We start from the raw sequence: 15,554 nt of genomic DNA, 5'->3' as shown, positions 1-15,554 counted from the left end.
CTGTGAAGAATGCATGGCGCTGGATCGGTCACAGCATATACTTTTCATTGCCGTCTGTTCTCGACATGTTATGTGGTTGGGAGTGTGTTGATACAGATACTCCCCATTCCCGATACTCCCTCACCCTCCCCCCCAACCTCCTCTCCCTTACACCTGACAGATTCAGAGACAGTCAAGTACAGCTGTAGAGTCACTTTGTAGCACATGCCCGGAATTTGGTGAATGTGTTCTTTGTTTATCATCTGGCCACATTGAGAACAGTGGCAGGGGTTCAGCTCGCAGCGTGTGTTATGTCCACACCTGCCGCGGTTAGCTTCATTAAAAAAAAAATTAACAAAGCTTAGATTCAGTTTCGTTTTCTGCAGAAGTTTATGTATTAACATTCTCATTATAACACACAGGTTGAGTTAGAAACAACAAAACTATGACATGAATACAGAATCACATCTGTTGACAGATATAATACAGTTGGAAACTTATATTTCAAATGAATTTCCATATCTTTGGTATCATTGAAAATAATCTTATATGTAACATGCTTTTGGTTGTTTTCTAGACATAACTATCTGAAATTTACTTTTCTTCTTTTAAAACAACAACAACAACAATATCATCATTTTCATCATCATCATGAACATCAAAAAACATCAACAACACCGTGTATCTCTTGGTCATGTTATTGTCAAACCTGCGGCCAGTCTTTCCCTGGCTTCAGCCCACGCTGACCGGTCGATCGCCGTGAGGACCCCCACCGGAGGTGACCCGGCCGCGTGGCGATCTGCTGCTGACACCACTTTGCACAGCTGTGAGAACAGCTCTCCCTCACTGAGCGTCACGCCGTCCTGCTCCACGTCCACTCTGTAAAACTGCAACACGGCACACTGGGTGTAATCAATATACATGCAACAATAATAACAATAATAATAATCATCATCATCATAATAATGATGATGACAATGGTGATGATGCTAATGATGATAATTATTTTTATTATTATTATTATTATTATACTATCATCATTATCATCGTCATATTATCAGTGTTATTTTTATCGTTAATATGAACACTTATTCAGCGCTTTTCTCAAAATATATCAAAGCGCATTACTCGCAAAAACTCGTTAACTATGAGTGACGAAATAATAGAGTAAATCAATTTACACACACTGCAAACAAAAATCCTGTAACATCTCGTCCAACTCGCATGCTCACACCACCACCACCCATCCCCCACCCCACCCCCACACAAACAGTATGAATAGGATGCAGTTTTGACAGTGGTGGACAAAGAGATCATGCCTAAGTAGACGGTTTCAAAGGAAAAGAATGACCTGATTTCTGCATGCCACAACCATGAAGGCCGGTCTTTGTGTTCCCAGGTGGGTGATCAGCTGGTCAGAGGGAATGCCAGGTCTCCTGTAGCTGGAGAAAAGTCTGTAGTCCTGTTCCATACACATTGGCTGATTCTTGTCCGCCATCTCTACAGGCAAGGTCCCGCTGGTAGAGGGACAGGGTACCAACCGATTTTTAACAGAACAATACAAATAACTTGTACAATGTTTAATAAAAGTGTGTCTGAAAGTGGAAAGTAATGCAAAAAGTCAACTGATATTTTAAAATTCTAACAGAGGAGGTTAAAGCAGCACCACAGAGCACCACATATTAGAATTAGGCATCTTCATGATGGTGTATTCGAAATTTATACGATGTTAGACTACAAGACTACTTCTGCCTTTGCTGGCATTACACTATCTTTATCAGTCAATTTCATTAAAAGATTACATTTCGTAACGGGCTTGGAGCAGAACATAGACACGTCATATGTGTAACGGGACTGTTGACAGAAATAAAAGCCTGAAAGCGCTGAGAAGCTGGATTATCTTTAATCGATGTTTGTTTCAGAATACGAACCAAAAAATTATAAATAAAAAAAAAATCAAGCAAAAGCCACCATCAATATGTCTAATACATTAAAGAAAACAAGAAAAAGAAAAAAAAAAAACCAAGAAAAAAACAGCAGCAATCTTACCCGCTAATACAACCTTGAATAGGGTGATTTTCTTTTTCGAAGAAACAAATTTCTTGGATTTCCGAAGACGAAGAAACCTTTTTCTTACAGCAAACATGACCTCTTGAAACTAATGGCTGCATTGCTTAAAAACCTACTAGCTCACCTAATACAACTGGACACCACACTAATAACGCGCGCGCGCACGTGTGTTTGTGTGTGTATGTGTGTGTGTCTGTCTGTGTCTGTGTGTCTGTGTGTGAGCGTTTACAAAGCGAAGTCACTGTCAGCTACGTACGGGCTGTGCATTGGCGTACCCACCTGTCAATCATCAATGTGTAATCAACTATTCCCAACGAGAGCCTTGCTGCGAATCTGAAACATACAAAAAAAGTGACAGAGATGTTCTGTCTTTCTTTCTGTGTGTCGATATCTCTCTCCCTCTCCCTCCCTCCATTCCTCTCTCTCTCTACCTATTTACTAACACACTCACACACGCGCGCGCACACACACGCGCGCACGCGCGCGCGCGCGCGCACACACACACACACACACACACACACACACATTCACACATACCAGTACCACAACCATCACCAACACATCATGACCTTTGTCAATCTTCGTCTACATTTACATACATTCTATTACTGTATCTTTACAAAATCGGCGTTTCCACACCTGCCTTGTATTCTTATTTGTAAGAATATTATGTCCTTACTTTAAATGGTTGCATAAGGTCAGTTAGAAATTATATTAAAAAAACCTAAACATTAAAATTGATAATAACACTGCTTTGCAGATGAGAAAATGACAAATGATATATTCAGTGAAAAAAGGAACAAAAGTTTATTACGATACTCTAGTTAAAAACAATACGACCCCTAAATGCTGAAAGAAATGGAACGATTTGTTGCAACTGAACATTAATTGGAAACAGACATTTCACAAAATACACAAAATAAGTGACGTTAACTTAAAATGGTTTCAAATAAGAATAGTTCATAGGATTATTGCAACAAACAAATCACTGAAACAGATGAATATCTCTCATAATGATAAATGTAGCTTCTGTGGATCACATCCAGAAACCATTGAACACCTTTTTTGGAGATGTGAGATTGTGCAGAGATTTTGGACTGCTTTCCAAACTGATATTAATAACAATTTTAGATTTTATTATTTTACTTGCCAAAAACTTTCTGTACAAATGCAAATTCAATAAACAACCACCACAACTCAATGCATTTAAAACACAGCTCAGATACAGATACAAAATCGAAGAACATGCATCTTATATACTAATGAACCATCATGCTTTCCGTACAAAGTGGAACAGTTACCTTCCAATTATGGAAACTGTTACTTAATCATAATTTCGCATGTTCCATAGTTACCATTCTGTATAACAGTCCTTACTTTGTACTAACATGTCCTTATTTATTTCTTATATGTATTATTTGTTGTTGTTTTTTAACTTTTATGGTTGCTGTTGTCTTTACAATGTGATCAACTACAAGCTTTCTTTTCCAATAAGTGGTATACTCATGCTCCTTATTATTATGACATTATAATGCCACCACTCACTTTCGTCTTACCCTAGATACCATTACTGTAATAGTTGACACATTTGATGCTGTTGCTATGTTACAACTGGTCCAGGCTATTTACTATTAATGTCATCTTAAATCACCATGATTACTACAATCAGTAAGGTGTAAACATTGATTGATTGAATGATTGGACAAATCTTCCTTTTTTGTTTGTTTGTTTGTTTGTTGTTGTTTTTATTGCTGTTGATGTTGTTGTTACAGATTTGTTTTGCCTTGCTATAGTCTGTTTTGTTTTATTTTGTCTTATCTCTCTCTCTGTAGTGGAAGATGCTACTGTTCGTTGTATATTGTTTGTTTCATACTATTCTCTGTATTGTATACATGTTTTTGGAAAATTAAAAAAAAAAAAAAGAAGAAGAAGAAAAAGAAAAAAGAAAAAAAAAGGAATATTATGTCAATGCACCGTGAATTCATAAAACAACAACACACAAACACTATCTATGATCAAGATGATTCAAGAGAAAATGTAACATTCCAAACGACTGACAAAAAGAAAAAGAAGAAGAAGAAAGATCCAAACGACCTCCCAGTTGCTGTCTTCAAAGGGTTCAACCGCCCCTCAGATTTCAGACCTGTCCTCTCACATTCATTTATTGTATTTCTAATCTCAATTTCTAATTTCAATATCACAACAAAATGAGTATGGACGAGACAAACTTACCGCAGGCAATCTTCTTTGCTAGAAAAAAGCTGAGTGGAAAGAATGCTGGCTGGGCTAGAATTAAACGGGAGCGGTAATCGATTATCAAGATACATGGTCCGTAACCACCACTCAGATGCCTGAAACACAAACATTAAAAAATGCAATTCTGTGTATAAGAAGCGCAATGCTTATAATTTCAAAGGTGTAATTTTGTGTTTTTGTTTTCAACTTAGAGTCAATGGAAAGTTGAAGTTGAACATAAGAATGGTTTGTGTAGTAACTGGTCTGAGGCCCGAAACGAAGAATCAACATTTTTAGAGGTCTCTCCTTTGCAGGAAGCATAATCCATAAAAATGGTGTTAACTAATACATCTTCAATTACGAGGGTCATTCAATAAATAAGGTGAATTTTTCGATATAAGGACTTCTAATACAGATAGAAGCTTACTTTTTGCTGAAGGGTGCAAACCAGTTGAAATTCATAGGAGAATGTCAACTGTGTATGGTGCCACATGTTTCAGCCGAAAAAATGTCTACAAGTGGGCTAAATTGTTTAAAGAAGGACGGAGCAGTGTTGAGGATGAAGACAGGCCTGGAAGGCCTACAGAAGTGAGGTCTCCTGAGGTGATCGAATCAGTCAATGACCTCATTCAGTCTGACAGAAGGGTGAAAGTGGATGACATTGCAAGGACTTTGAGCTTATCTGTTGGGACAGCACACAAAATTGTCCATGATGACCTTGGCTACTCGAAGGTCAGCTGCCGGTGGGTGCCAAAGATGCTTACTCCAGAGCACAAACAGAGGAGGGTCGAGTTGTCCCAGCAGTGTCTCTGCCGCTATGAGAAGGATGGTGATGAGTTTCTGAAGAAGGTGGTCACATGTGACGAGACATGGGTTTGGCACTATGAGCCTGAGTCCAAACGGCAGTCCATGGAGTGGAAGCACGTAGGCTCTCCAGTGAAGAAGAAGTTCAAGTCCCAGCGGTCCACGAGGAAGGTGATGCTCACCGTTTTTTGGGATATGCAAGGCCCAATCACCATTTCATTCCTTGAGAAAGGAAGCACTGTGAACAGTGCCACCTACTGTGAACTGCTGAGGCAGGTCAAGAAAGACATAAAGAACAAACGCAGGGGTCATCAGTCAGAAGGAGTCATCTTGCATCATGACAACGCAAGGCCTCACACAGCAGCCCGAACGGTGCAGACCATCAACGAGCTGGGCTGGGAACTGCTCCCTCATCCCCCTTACAGCCCAGACCTTGCCCCTTCAGACTTTCACCTGTTTGGTCCCTTGAAAGCGTTCACGAGAGGCACGAACTTTGAAAGTGACGATGAAGTCAAAAGTGTTGTGAGCGACTGGCTGAGACATCAGTCCAAAGATTTTTACGCTGAGGGAATACGGAAGCTTGTGCACAGATGGGAAAAGTGTGTGACAGTGCTGGGAGACTACGTTGAAAAAAAAAGTAAGCTTCTATCTGTATTAGAAGTCCTCATACCGAAAAATTCACCTTATTTATTGAATGACCCTCGTACATTGAAATTATAGGCTTCTTGACTGGAAGAAACATGATATACAACAATTCGAAGATTTGGTTTTTTAGGTAACAGTTGATGGCAGGTGGAAAGTTTCTCATTTACAAGGTCGGTCATACATGAAAATCATTTTACACACCGTTTTCTCTCATGTTGTTTAATATGCTCATTTACAGGGCCCGTAGTACATGAAAAACTTTTTATCCACCATTTTCTCTTATGTTGTTTAAAAGCAAATAGGGGTCGAAGAAAAAAAGGGAAAAGAACCACTCATATGACGTGTAAAAGGGACAATGGAAATATTTGACATGAAATGTACAAAGGAAACGAAGGATGAAAGTTAGTGAAATCGAATAACAACACCATCTGTGCAAAACGTGGAATACAGAGACCTGGGATGAATGTCAAAACTTCAAACTAGTATGTCCATATTTATTTTGTGTGAGAGTTAATGGTATCAAAAAGTTCAGAATATCTTTCTGCAAAAACCACAAACGACAACTGGAAACATTTGGAATGTTTCTCTTTCCCTCTTTTTTCTTTTTAGAATGAGCACAATAGAAACCATTAAAGATATATTTGTTATCCTCCCCATTTTCATCTTTTTTTTTTCGTGTCCTTTTGAATGAAAACAGAAAGTTCAACATTGTGTTCTCTGTGACACGCACTGGCCACCCAAGCTTTCTGGTTAATAAGAGCCACAATGTTTGCTGGCTAAATTACAACATTAAAGGTATGATTCAATCTTCTTTCATTTGGTCTATTTGTCTTCTCTTCCTGTATCCATTGCTGTTGAATTGTTGAATTCTGCCCTTAGAAAAGAAAAATAACTTTTTTTTTTTTTTAAATCATGGCAATGTTCACACACACATCCACACACGCGCACATCCATCCACTCACCCATCTACACACACACACACACACACACACACACACACACTTACCCAGTTGTCTGTTTCACTCCGTCGTTGCAGCAGATAGTACTGCAGTTTATCTCCCCAGCCCCCAGGGGTCATGAATTGTTGCACGTGCTTTTTAGTCACATTCAGCTCGTGCGGGCTGATGACAGTGCTGAGCACAGTCAGGTATTTGTTCATCGTGTCCTTCACCTCGGGCACTGGCAGCTTGGGCAGCGGCATCTGTGCCAGATAGAGACTGGTTTCCAATCAACAAATAAGTGAAAAACATACAAATAAACAAACATGACTGACGAACTGACCAAGGTGATTGAGTAAGCACTTTTCATCTGATAACTGAATGACTAACCAGCTAACTAGATGCGCGACTAATTAACCAACCAGCCAACCAATGAGATGATGGAGTCTCCCGTCAGTCCGACGGATGAGTAGGCAGGCAGGCTTATCTGTCAGTGTGTGTCCTAATATGGGAGAAGAGGTCTTTAAGGTGTCCTTGAAGCGCTTGCAGGGTCTTTCAAGTTCACGGTGGCCTTCCTTCAGCTGGCCATACAAAAGCATCTTCGGGATCCTGCTGTCTGTCATGCAGACAATGTGTCCTGTCCAGCGTAGCTGGCACTGGATCAGCAGGCTTTCGATGCTGGGCAGGCCGCTCCTCTCTAAGACCTGGAGGTTGGAGACCCTGTCTTGCCATTTTATGCCAAGGATCTTTCGTAGGCATCTCTGGTGAAACTGCTCAAGTTGTTGAATGTGACGGTGATACGTCGTCCATGTTTCACAGCAGTACAACAAGGTGGTCAGCACAACAGCTCTGTAGGTTTTGATTTTGGTGCTGAGCCTGATGCCTTTGTTGTTCCACAGCCTGGCGATGTGCAGCGTCACTTCTGCATCAAGGGCTCCATTGCTTCATAGGGTGCTGCCCAGGTAGCAAAACTTGTCAACTGACTTGATCTCTGTGTCATCGATCTTGATTGCAGGTGGGGAGGGGGCAGGCACTGGCGTTCTGTGAGCAAGCTGGTTGGTATATGGACTTGGTCTTGCTGAGGCTGATGGTGAGTCCAAATCGCCTGCAGGAGGTTGAGAACCTGTCCATAATGAACTGCATGTCCTCATGGGTGTGTGCAGCAAGCGCGCAGTCATCAACGAAGAGGAACTCTCTGAACAGTGCCTCAAACACCCTGGACCTGGCATGGGGTCACCGCAAGTTGAAAAATTTGCCATCTGTGCGCATCTAGATGCCCCGGTCACAGTCTTGGAAGGCGTCAATCAGCATGGCAGAGAAGAGAATAGAGAACAGTGTGGGTGCCAGGACGCAGCCCTGTTTCACTCCATTTACCACAGGGAACGGATCCGACATGTCAGTACTTTCCTGTACTCTCGCCTGCATGCCATCGTAGAAAGACGCAATCAGCTGGATTAGGCTGTCTGGGCAGCTGAACTTTAGGAGGATCTTCCACAGACCATGGCGGTTCACCGTGTCGAAGGCCTTAGTCAGGTCTACAAAGACCATGTGGAGCTCCTTGTTCTGCTCATGGCACTTCTCTTGCATCTGGCTTACGGCAAACACTATGTCACATGTTCCCCTGCCTGGGCAGAAGCCGCGCTGTGCTTCAGGGCTGACTGTGTTGGAAACATGGTCAACCAGTCTGTTCAGTATGATGTGGGCGAAGATCTTGCCAACGATGCAGAGGAGAGAGATTCCACGGTGGTTATCGCAGGATGTTTTGTCTCTCTTCTGTCTGTAAATGTGGACAATTGAAGCATCTTTGAAATCCTGGGGGACCTCCCCTCTCTCCCAGATAGACTGAAACAGGGTGGTCAGCTTGTCTGTCAGCACCTCACCTCCATACTTGTAGATGTCAGCCTGGATTCCATCCGTTCCTGGTGCTTTTCCTGACGTTGTCAGCTTCAGGGCCTTCTGGGTCTCGGCCTTGGTGGGAGAGGCAGCTAGTGAGTCATTAACTGGTAGCTGTGGGAGGGCTGCAATTACCTCGTCAGATACGACCAAATCCTTGTTGAGGAGGGTGTTGAAGTGATCTGCCCAGCAGGCAAGCATGTTTTTTTTGTCTGTCAGGAGGGTGGTTTGGTCTAAGGCTCGGGCCCATACACAGCTCGGAGACCATCATGAAAGGTCTTCATGTCGTGAGCATCAGCAGCGGACTGAAGCTTTTCAGACTTTCTCTCCCACCAGGTGTTCTTCATCTCACGCAGCCTCTTCTGTATGAGTTGCTTGGTTTGCAAGAACTGGTTCTCCTTCCTCTGGCAGTCTTTATCGGAAATGTGATCCTGATGCCGTATATGCAGTGTGTTCAGGAGCTTGGAGATTCCAGAGTCGTTCTCGTCAAACCAGTCTTTGTGGCTCCTCTGTACAAAGCCGAGTGTGTCAGCTGCTGCTGTGTACACAGCATCTCTAAAGGTGCTCCATACTTCTTCTACATCAGTCAGTGCAGGAATTTCTTGGAGAACTGCTTGGATTTGCTGCTGCAGCACGTCCTTGGTGATAGGGAGGCGGTGGATGTTCAACTTCCTAGGGGGTTTCTGCCTGGCTGGTTGCAGCTTGCGTGCAAGTCTGATGTTTATCTTGCTGCATACCAGGCGATGGTCCGACCAACAGACTGCTCCTCTCATGCAGCGTGTAATGGAAACATCACCTCTGTTCCTCTGCCAGACAACCACATAGTCCAGCATGTGCCATTGCTTGGAGCGGGGGTGCATCCATGTGTTCTTGTACTTGTCTGCTTGTTGGAAGAGGGTGTTGGTGATGGTCAGTCCATGCTGCGCGCAGAGCGAGAGCAAAAGCAGTCCGTTGGAGTTGCACTTGCCAGTACCATGCTGTCCTAGGACTTTTGGCCACGAGGAGAAGTCCACGCTGACGCGGGCATTGAAATCCCCAAGGATGATCAGCCTGTCCTTTCTGTCTACCGCTGAAATGGTGCGGCTGAGCTCCTCGTAGAAAGCTTCTTTGATGTCATCAGGGTTGGTCATCGTCGGGGCATAGCAGATGATGACTGTGGAGAAGCGATCCTTGGACAGCTTCAGACGCAGGGTCATCAGCCTGTCGTTCATCCCATATAGAAGGCTGTCAGGATGTCGTGCAAGTTTGGTTCGTATGGCAAAGCCCACGCCTGAGGTTCTTGGGGTGCCATCTGGCTTCCCAATGCAGTGGAAGGTGTAGCCCCCTCCAGCTTCCTCCAGCCGGGTTTCACCCGCAAACCTGGTTTCGCTCAGGGCTGCTATGTCCACCTGGTAGCGATCAAGCATTCTAGCAATGAGCGCTGTGCGTCTTTCTGGTCTGTCGTCTCTGTCTAAGAGGGTGCGAACATTCCAAACACCCAGAGTCAGGGCATGACTCCTGATTCTTTTCTTCTGTTGTTTTCGACCGCTAGTGTTGGATGTCCAAGTTGGTGCGGTTTCCTACTAGGTACTAGGTGAGGCAGGCTTTGTTTAGGGATCCTTTTATCTCCCCTTCCCCATGTGGGGAGAGCAGTGCTGTCCCTAAAAAGGGCTGCTCTGACACTGTGGAAGGATACGGGCGCCGCGTCTGCCCCAGTCTACGGCGGACGACCCATCACCCCACAGCCGCCTGCGTTTAGACGACTAAATAACCAACCAGCATACCAGTCAAAACTACTGAATTATTCACCAACCATTTTTACACAACCGTACTTGCGCACCTGCTAAATGCATTGATTTGTTTTGTTTTGTAACACTTTGCATACATACTGATATGAAGTACCTCTGTCAACACACACACACACACACACACACACACACACACGTATGTATACATAATAATAATCATTACATGATACAAAGTGCTAGCATTTCTTCTGAAGGCCTATATGGATGAAAGATTTTGGGGTGGAAAAATCCCTATGATGCTATCTTTGATGTTTTTTCTTCTGTATGACTTTGCTGATGAGAAACAGTGTGAAATAGGGAACGAAAGACGGAATTGTAATCAGTGAAGTGAAAGTTTCTTATCAACGCATGATAAACATGACTTACTGTGTGTGTGTGCGCGTGCGTGTGTGTGTGTTTGCGCGCGCGCTCACGCGTGTGTGTGTGTGGTCGCGCATGCGCACAAAAGTGTGTGTGTGCGTGTGCGTGTGCGTGCATGCGTGTGTTAGTGCGTATGGGTGTATGCGTTCACCCTAAAACTTTAAGGCCATGGTTCTTTGTCTGCACATAAGTATATCTAACATCATAACTTATATCCATTGTCATTGTCTGCATGGAGTGAAACACTGTAATTTACAATGTGCTTCTTGCCTGCACTGAAGCACCATAACCACTTGAATCCCTTTTGGCACTGTTGTCGCTGTAGTTCGCCTTCCAGTTCAGTTCACACGACACGCTGTGAAGCGGCAGCATCCACAGTGGTGAAGGACTCTGACGGGGTCCCCTGTGTTGCAGCAGCAGTTTTCTGAAAGTGAAGGAAAGCGGTGCAGTGCCGTAGAGGCGAAGAGGCGTGCGCGGAGCGACGCGGGTCCAGGCCTTGTTCTGCAGCGACAAAGCCGTGACCAGAGGAAAGGCGTGGGAACTGAGTTTTCGGATCATCACTGCTGTGATCTTCCTGGTTAACGGCACGAACACAGCGAGTCAGAGTGGTATCTGAAAAGGAAAGGAACTGACTGAATACAACTCGACTACATGGAAAGGTGAAAACCGTCATGCACGTAAAATCCCACTTGTACAGACGAGTGAACGTGGTAGTTGCAGCCCACGAAGGTAGAAGAACAAGAACAAGAAGAAGAACAAGAACAAGAAGAACAGGAAAAATGCAACATGCAAAGACTTTGTTTGTTTCAGTCCACATGAAAGAAAGAAACAAAGACCAACAGATTAAAAGCGTAATGAGATAATTCGGGAAAGAGCAGCCACCTACCTGGTCGGGTATCGCCCAACAGCTGTTGTGACATTCACTCATATAAGTCCAGCTGACAGTCACAAAGCAATCTGTTACAACAATGGCTGTCAAAACGATTATCTTTTCTGTCTGTGGCGTTTCGTTCACACACACACACACACACACACACACACACACACACACACACACACACACAAATGTGCATGCACACCATTATCTCCAGCTCTCTCTCTCTCTGCCTCTCCCTCTATATCTCTCTCTCCTTTTTCATTAACACATGGCAGTACACATTGGCGTTTACCACGGTATCTGCTGATTTGTTGTCGGTACGCTCATTTGTCATCTACAGACAACACTTTGGCGTAGGCGACAAGTCATCGATTAACAACAGTTGATTGATAAGTGAGACCTATTTCTGGGCTCTTTGTGATTGCCTTACTTCCTCAAGGATACCAGAAGGATGTCAGCATTGACATGTGTATTGAGAATATGTCTCTGTAAAACTAACACGAGTACACGCTGGAAGGGAAAATAAATTTATTTTGAATAAATGAATGGACCTGTGGTACGAACACGTTTACAGGTTGTAAGATCTTTTCACATTGATTTTTTAAAATACTTGATTCTTCTCCCACGCCCTTCGATGTCAGCACTATCAAAATAATACACTGCTTCTGTTGTAAATGTTTATCTTATAGCAGAAAACCATCAGCGAGCCTGGTTCCACGTTTCTCTTCTGTCATTTTACTATGGTCTCCACACATTACGTTCATTTATTCATAGTCTGTTCATCTAAGATGATGATATTAGACTGAAAATGAATCATGTTATTATTATTATTATCACTTCTATCATGATCTTTTTATCTTTAGCAATATCAGGGGAAGCATTATTCAACTGAAAAGGGGGCGGCTAATGTGGAGGGGGAGGGCTGAGGAAGGAAGAGAGAGAGAGATGGAGAAAGAGAGAGAACAGAATGTGAAAAAGATAGAGTAGCGGAAGAGTGTCAGCGATTGGAGAAAGAAAAGCATAATATTGGAAGGGTGAGGTTGAGAGGGGTGGGGGGCATGGGGGAAGCGGGATTAGGACAGAAAATTAATGCAATGGCGAAAATGAAATAACTGCATGAATTCCAGCCATCAAATTATGCTTTCTGGGCTTTTTTTTCGCTTTAAGCCATAGCAAGAGACTTACTCACAGCGTATACAATCTTACAGTGTACACATAATTGCAACAGATGTGTGGCGGTTCATTGGCTGCTGATTTACAACGTGAAATATAAAGTTACCTTGACATCTGTGACCTGTTTGTACTGTTCTGATATTCTGATGTGATAATGATAATAGAAAAAATATCACGGATGACCTAGTGGTTGCAGTGTTTTTGTTTATTCATTTTGTTAGATGGGGGTTCGAATCCGTATCGTCCCCTTTTCCTTTTCGCTCGGCAGACAGAGGCTCGTGGGTGGCCGCTGGGATCACTTCCAGTGATGAGCTATTTGGTGTTACGAATTAAATTTTTGAAATTATGATTGGGGCATTGTCACAGCTCATGACATTCTCTTTCTACTGTCGTTCTTCTTTCTTAAATCTTTGAACAGGTTTTCCATACATGCCATGGTTGTGTAACAATGTTTTGTATGACACGATTTATGTGTAACGTTTTTCTTTTAAGTTTTGGGTGTGTGACGTGTTTGGATAATGACGAAGGTCTAACTGATCTCGGAGAGAGAGAGTCCTTGGAGAAGGGCATGACTGGAAACGGCGCTTGGGTTCTGCTGATTTGGTTCGGTTTCCCACTGTAGGGTGTGGTCTATTGGTATTCGGTGTTTCCTCGTTTTGTATGTATGCACCTTTGGTTCGTAAACAGCACACTGTGCGAGGCCAGTGGGTGCATTTTCTGTCGTTCGATCAGAGCTTTCCTGGACATTCGTCTGACCGGAGGCTCTGTCCTGTGTTCGTATCCATGGTGTTGGGGCTTCCGCCGGTCTCAGTTCACGTAGCTCTAGACCAACCGCCTCTGGTACCAGCGATGGGTCTGCTGAGGTCGCTGCTGTCATCGACTCTGAGGGCCAGTGTTCAGTCCGCCAGCGTCAGCAAGGGCTCCACCTTCGTGTGTTTAACACTCAGTTGTTAAGAAACAAAAAGAAAGACAAATCTGGAGAGGAGGGGGTGTTCAAGGACTCCTGGACAATTTTTTGTTCCTGACATTTGTGCTCTAGTTATATTTACCTGCGGAGAGTCGCGAGTATTGACATATTCATTGATTAGGCCTTCGACCCATATCTCCTGTGGTCGACACATTCAGAGGTGAGGCATGAAATTACACAGCTGTGATTGATATTTTACATATTTCTGATTTGGAAAGCTTTATAAATATAAGTGGCGAAACGTGTTTGAACAGTTTTGTTTTTGTTAGCAAGTAATAGCAATAGTTTGAAGTTGAAGGGACGATTGAAATACTTCCTTGCAATGTACAATTCCCTAAGGTCATAGTATTTTGGACAATACAAAATAAAATGAACGTCTGTTTCACTGTGATATCTGCAAAATGGACAATCAGATTTTCTTTTACAAGCATTGTCTGTGAAACGTAGTTTATGTGTCTTTAATGGTGATAGGCTGATACGCCTAATCTCAGACGAGTTAAAAACATTCTAATACCTGCGGAGAGAGAATGAGAGAGAGAAAGTTGGGATGGGAAAAATAACTTTCAAAATTTGATATTGGTGGGAACGTGGTTGAGATCCCATATCTGCGAGTGAATTTAACATGATATATTAGTAAATGACTGCGGCCACACTTATCGGTGTACTTGTGTGTATGCCTACTTTGTGGGAAGGCTAAGGCAAACTTCTGTTATTGGGCTTTTTTTTCTTTTTTTTTATGTTGCTTTTTTGCGTCTGTTTTTTTTCCAGACATACTACATACACATGTTAAATACATTATAAAAAATGTCTGTGTGGGCTTGTTTGTGTTATGGCGTCTGTGGCAGGGTACTGTGGGGAGGGTGCACGTCCGCTGTAGCACACGTGACAGTAATGGATACTTGTTGAGCGCTTTCCTCCCAAAGGGAGCTCACACACACACGCGCGCACGTACGCACGCACGCACGCACGCACACACACACACACACACACACACACACACACACACACACAGAGTTTACATGGCTTATAACTGAATGTCTTTGGAAAGGTATGGGCAACGAAGGTCTGAAGCATAGGCGTTTTCAAAAGATGTATTTTCAGACCAGTTTTAAAATATTGAAATGAGGGAGACTGGCGAAGTTCGTGAGGTAAACTGTTTCAGACAGATGGAGCTGAATGAGAGCACCCACACCCACATACAGGCACACACAACACCCTTCCCCATGTACCCCCCCACCCCCACCACACACACACACACACACACACACACACAAACACACAAAATCCGTTTGCTTTAGATGTCGGTGACTCAGCTTAATACTTTAGAAGACATCAACTGTCATACCGTTTTCCCTGTCCATGGTTTGCCATTTCGTTTTCACGTGTCAGATGCTTTGCAAATGCTTGCCGTTTGGGAACGGCTATATTGCTTCTTTGTCATCCCTACTGTAATGCCCATAAATGTAATTACATGTACAGCTGTGCCATTGTCTAACTGAAGTGAGGGCTGACATTGACACCCCTCTCTCTCTCTCTCTCTCTCTCTCTCTCTCTCTCTCTCTCTCAGGCATTTTCTTTCTTGCAGTGTCCTCATTCCATAAATTGTTATTTTTGATGCGCTGTTACTAACGCTTTCATCCCTGGCAGAACAAAGACAGTGCACGTCCGAATACCGTATTAAAAAAAGCTTTATAACTCTTCAATATTTCCTTACCATTTTAAGCAATGGTGTCAAGGTAAAGTTGTGCCTGTCTCGCATGAGCACATACAAAAATCCATGGCAAGAAATGGTCAGATGACAGTGTGATAAATATTTGCTGACCTCC

General features: G+C 43.2%; 1 protein-coding gene across 1 annotated transcript in view; it reads right to left on the bottom strand.

The window, feature by feature from the left end:
* Window positions 1–6,934, bottom strand: part of LOC143289937 (uncharacterized) — a 45,033-nt gene extending 38,099 nt beyond the window's left edge. Inside the window, exons 1-5 of the mRNA XM_076599240.1 lie at window positions 6,740–6,934; window positions 4,282–4,400; window positions 2,329–2,382; window positions 1,331–1,496; window positions 689–866 (exon numbers count right to left, since the gene is read on the bottom strand). Coding sequence (XP_076455355.1) covers window positions 689–866; window positions 1,331–1,496; window positions 2,329–2,382; window positions 4,282–4,400; window positions 6,740–6,934 — 712 coding nt within the window. The remainder of the gene's footprint in view (window positions 1–688; window positions 867–1,330; window positions 1,497–2,328; window positions 2,383–4,281; window positions 4,401–6,739) is intronic.
* Between the last annotated feature and the right edge of the window lie 8,620 nt (window positions 6,935–15,554).

Source organism: Babylonia areolata, chromosome 1 (genome assembly GCF_041734735.1).
Source record: "Babylonia areolata isolate BAREFJ2019XMU chromosome 1, ASM4173473v1, whole genome shotgun sequence".
In the NCBI taxonomy this organism is placed as follows: Eukaryota; Metazoa; Mollusca; class Gastropoda; order Neogastropoda; family Buccinidae; genus Babylonia; species Babylonia areolata.
The sequence above is the reverse complement of the archived record's forward strand: the minus strand, read 5'-3'. Positions and strand labels throughout refer to the sequence as shown.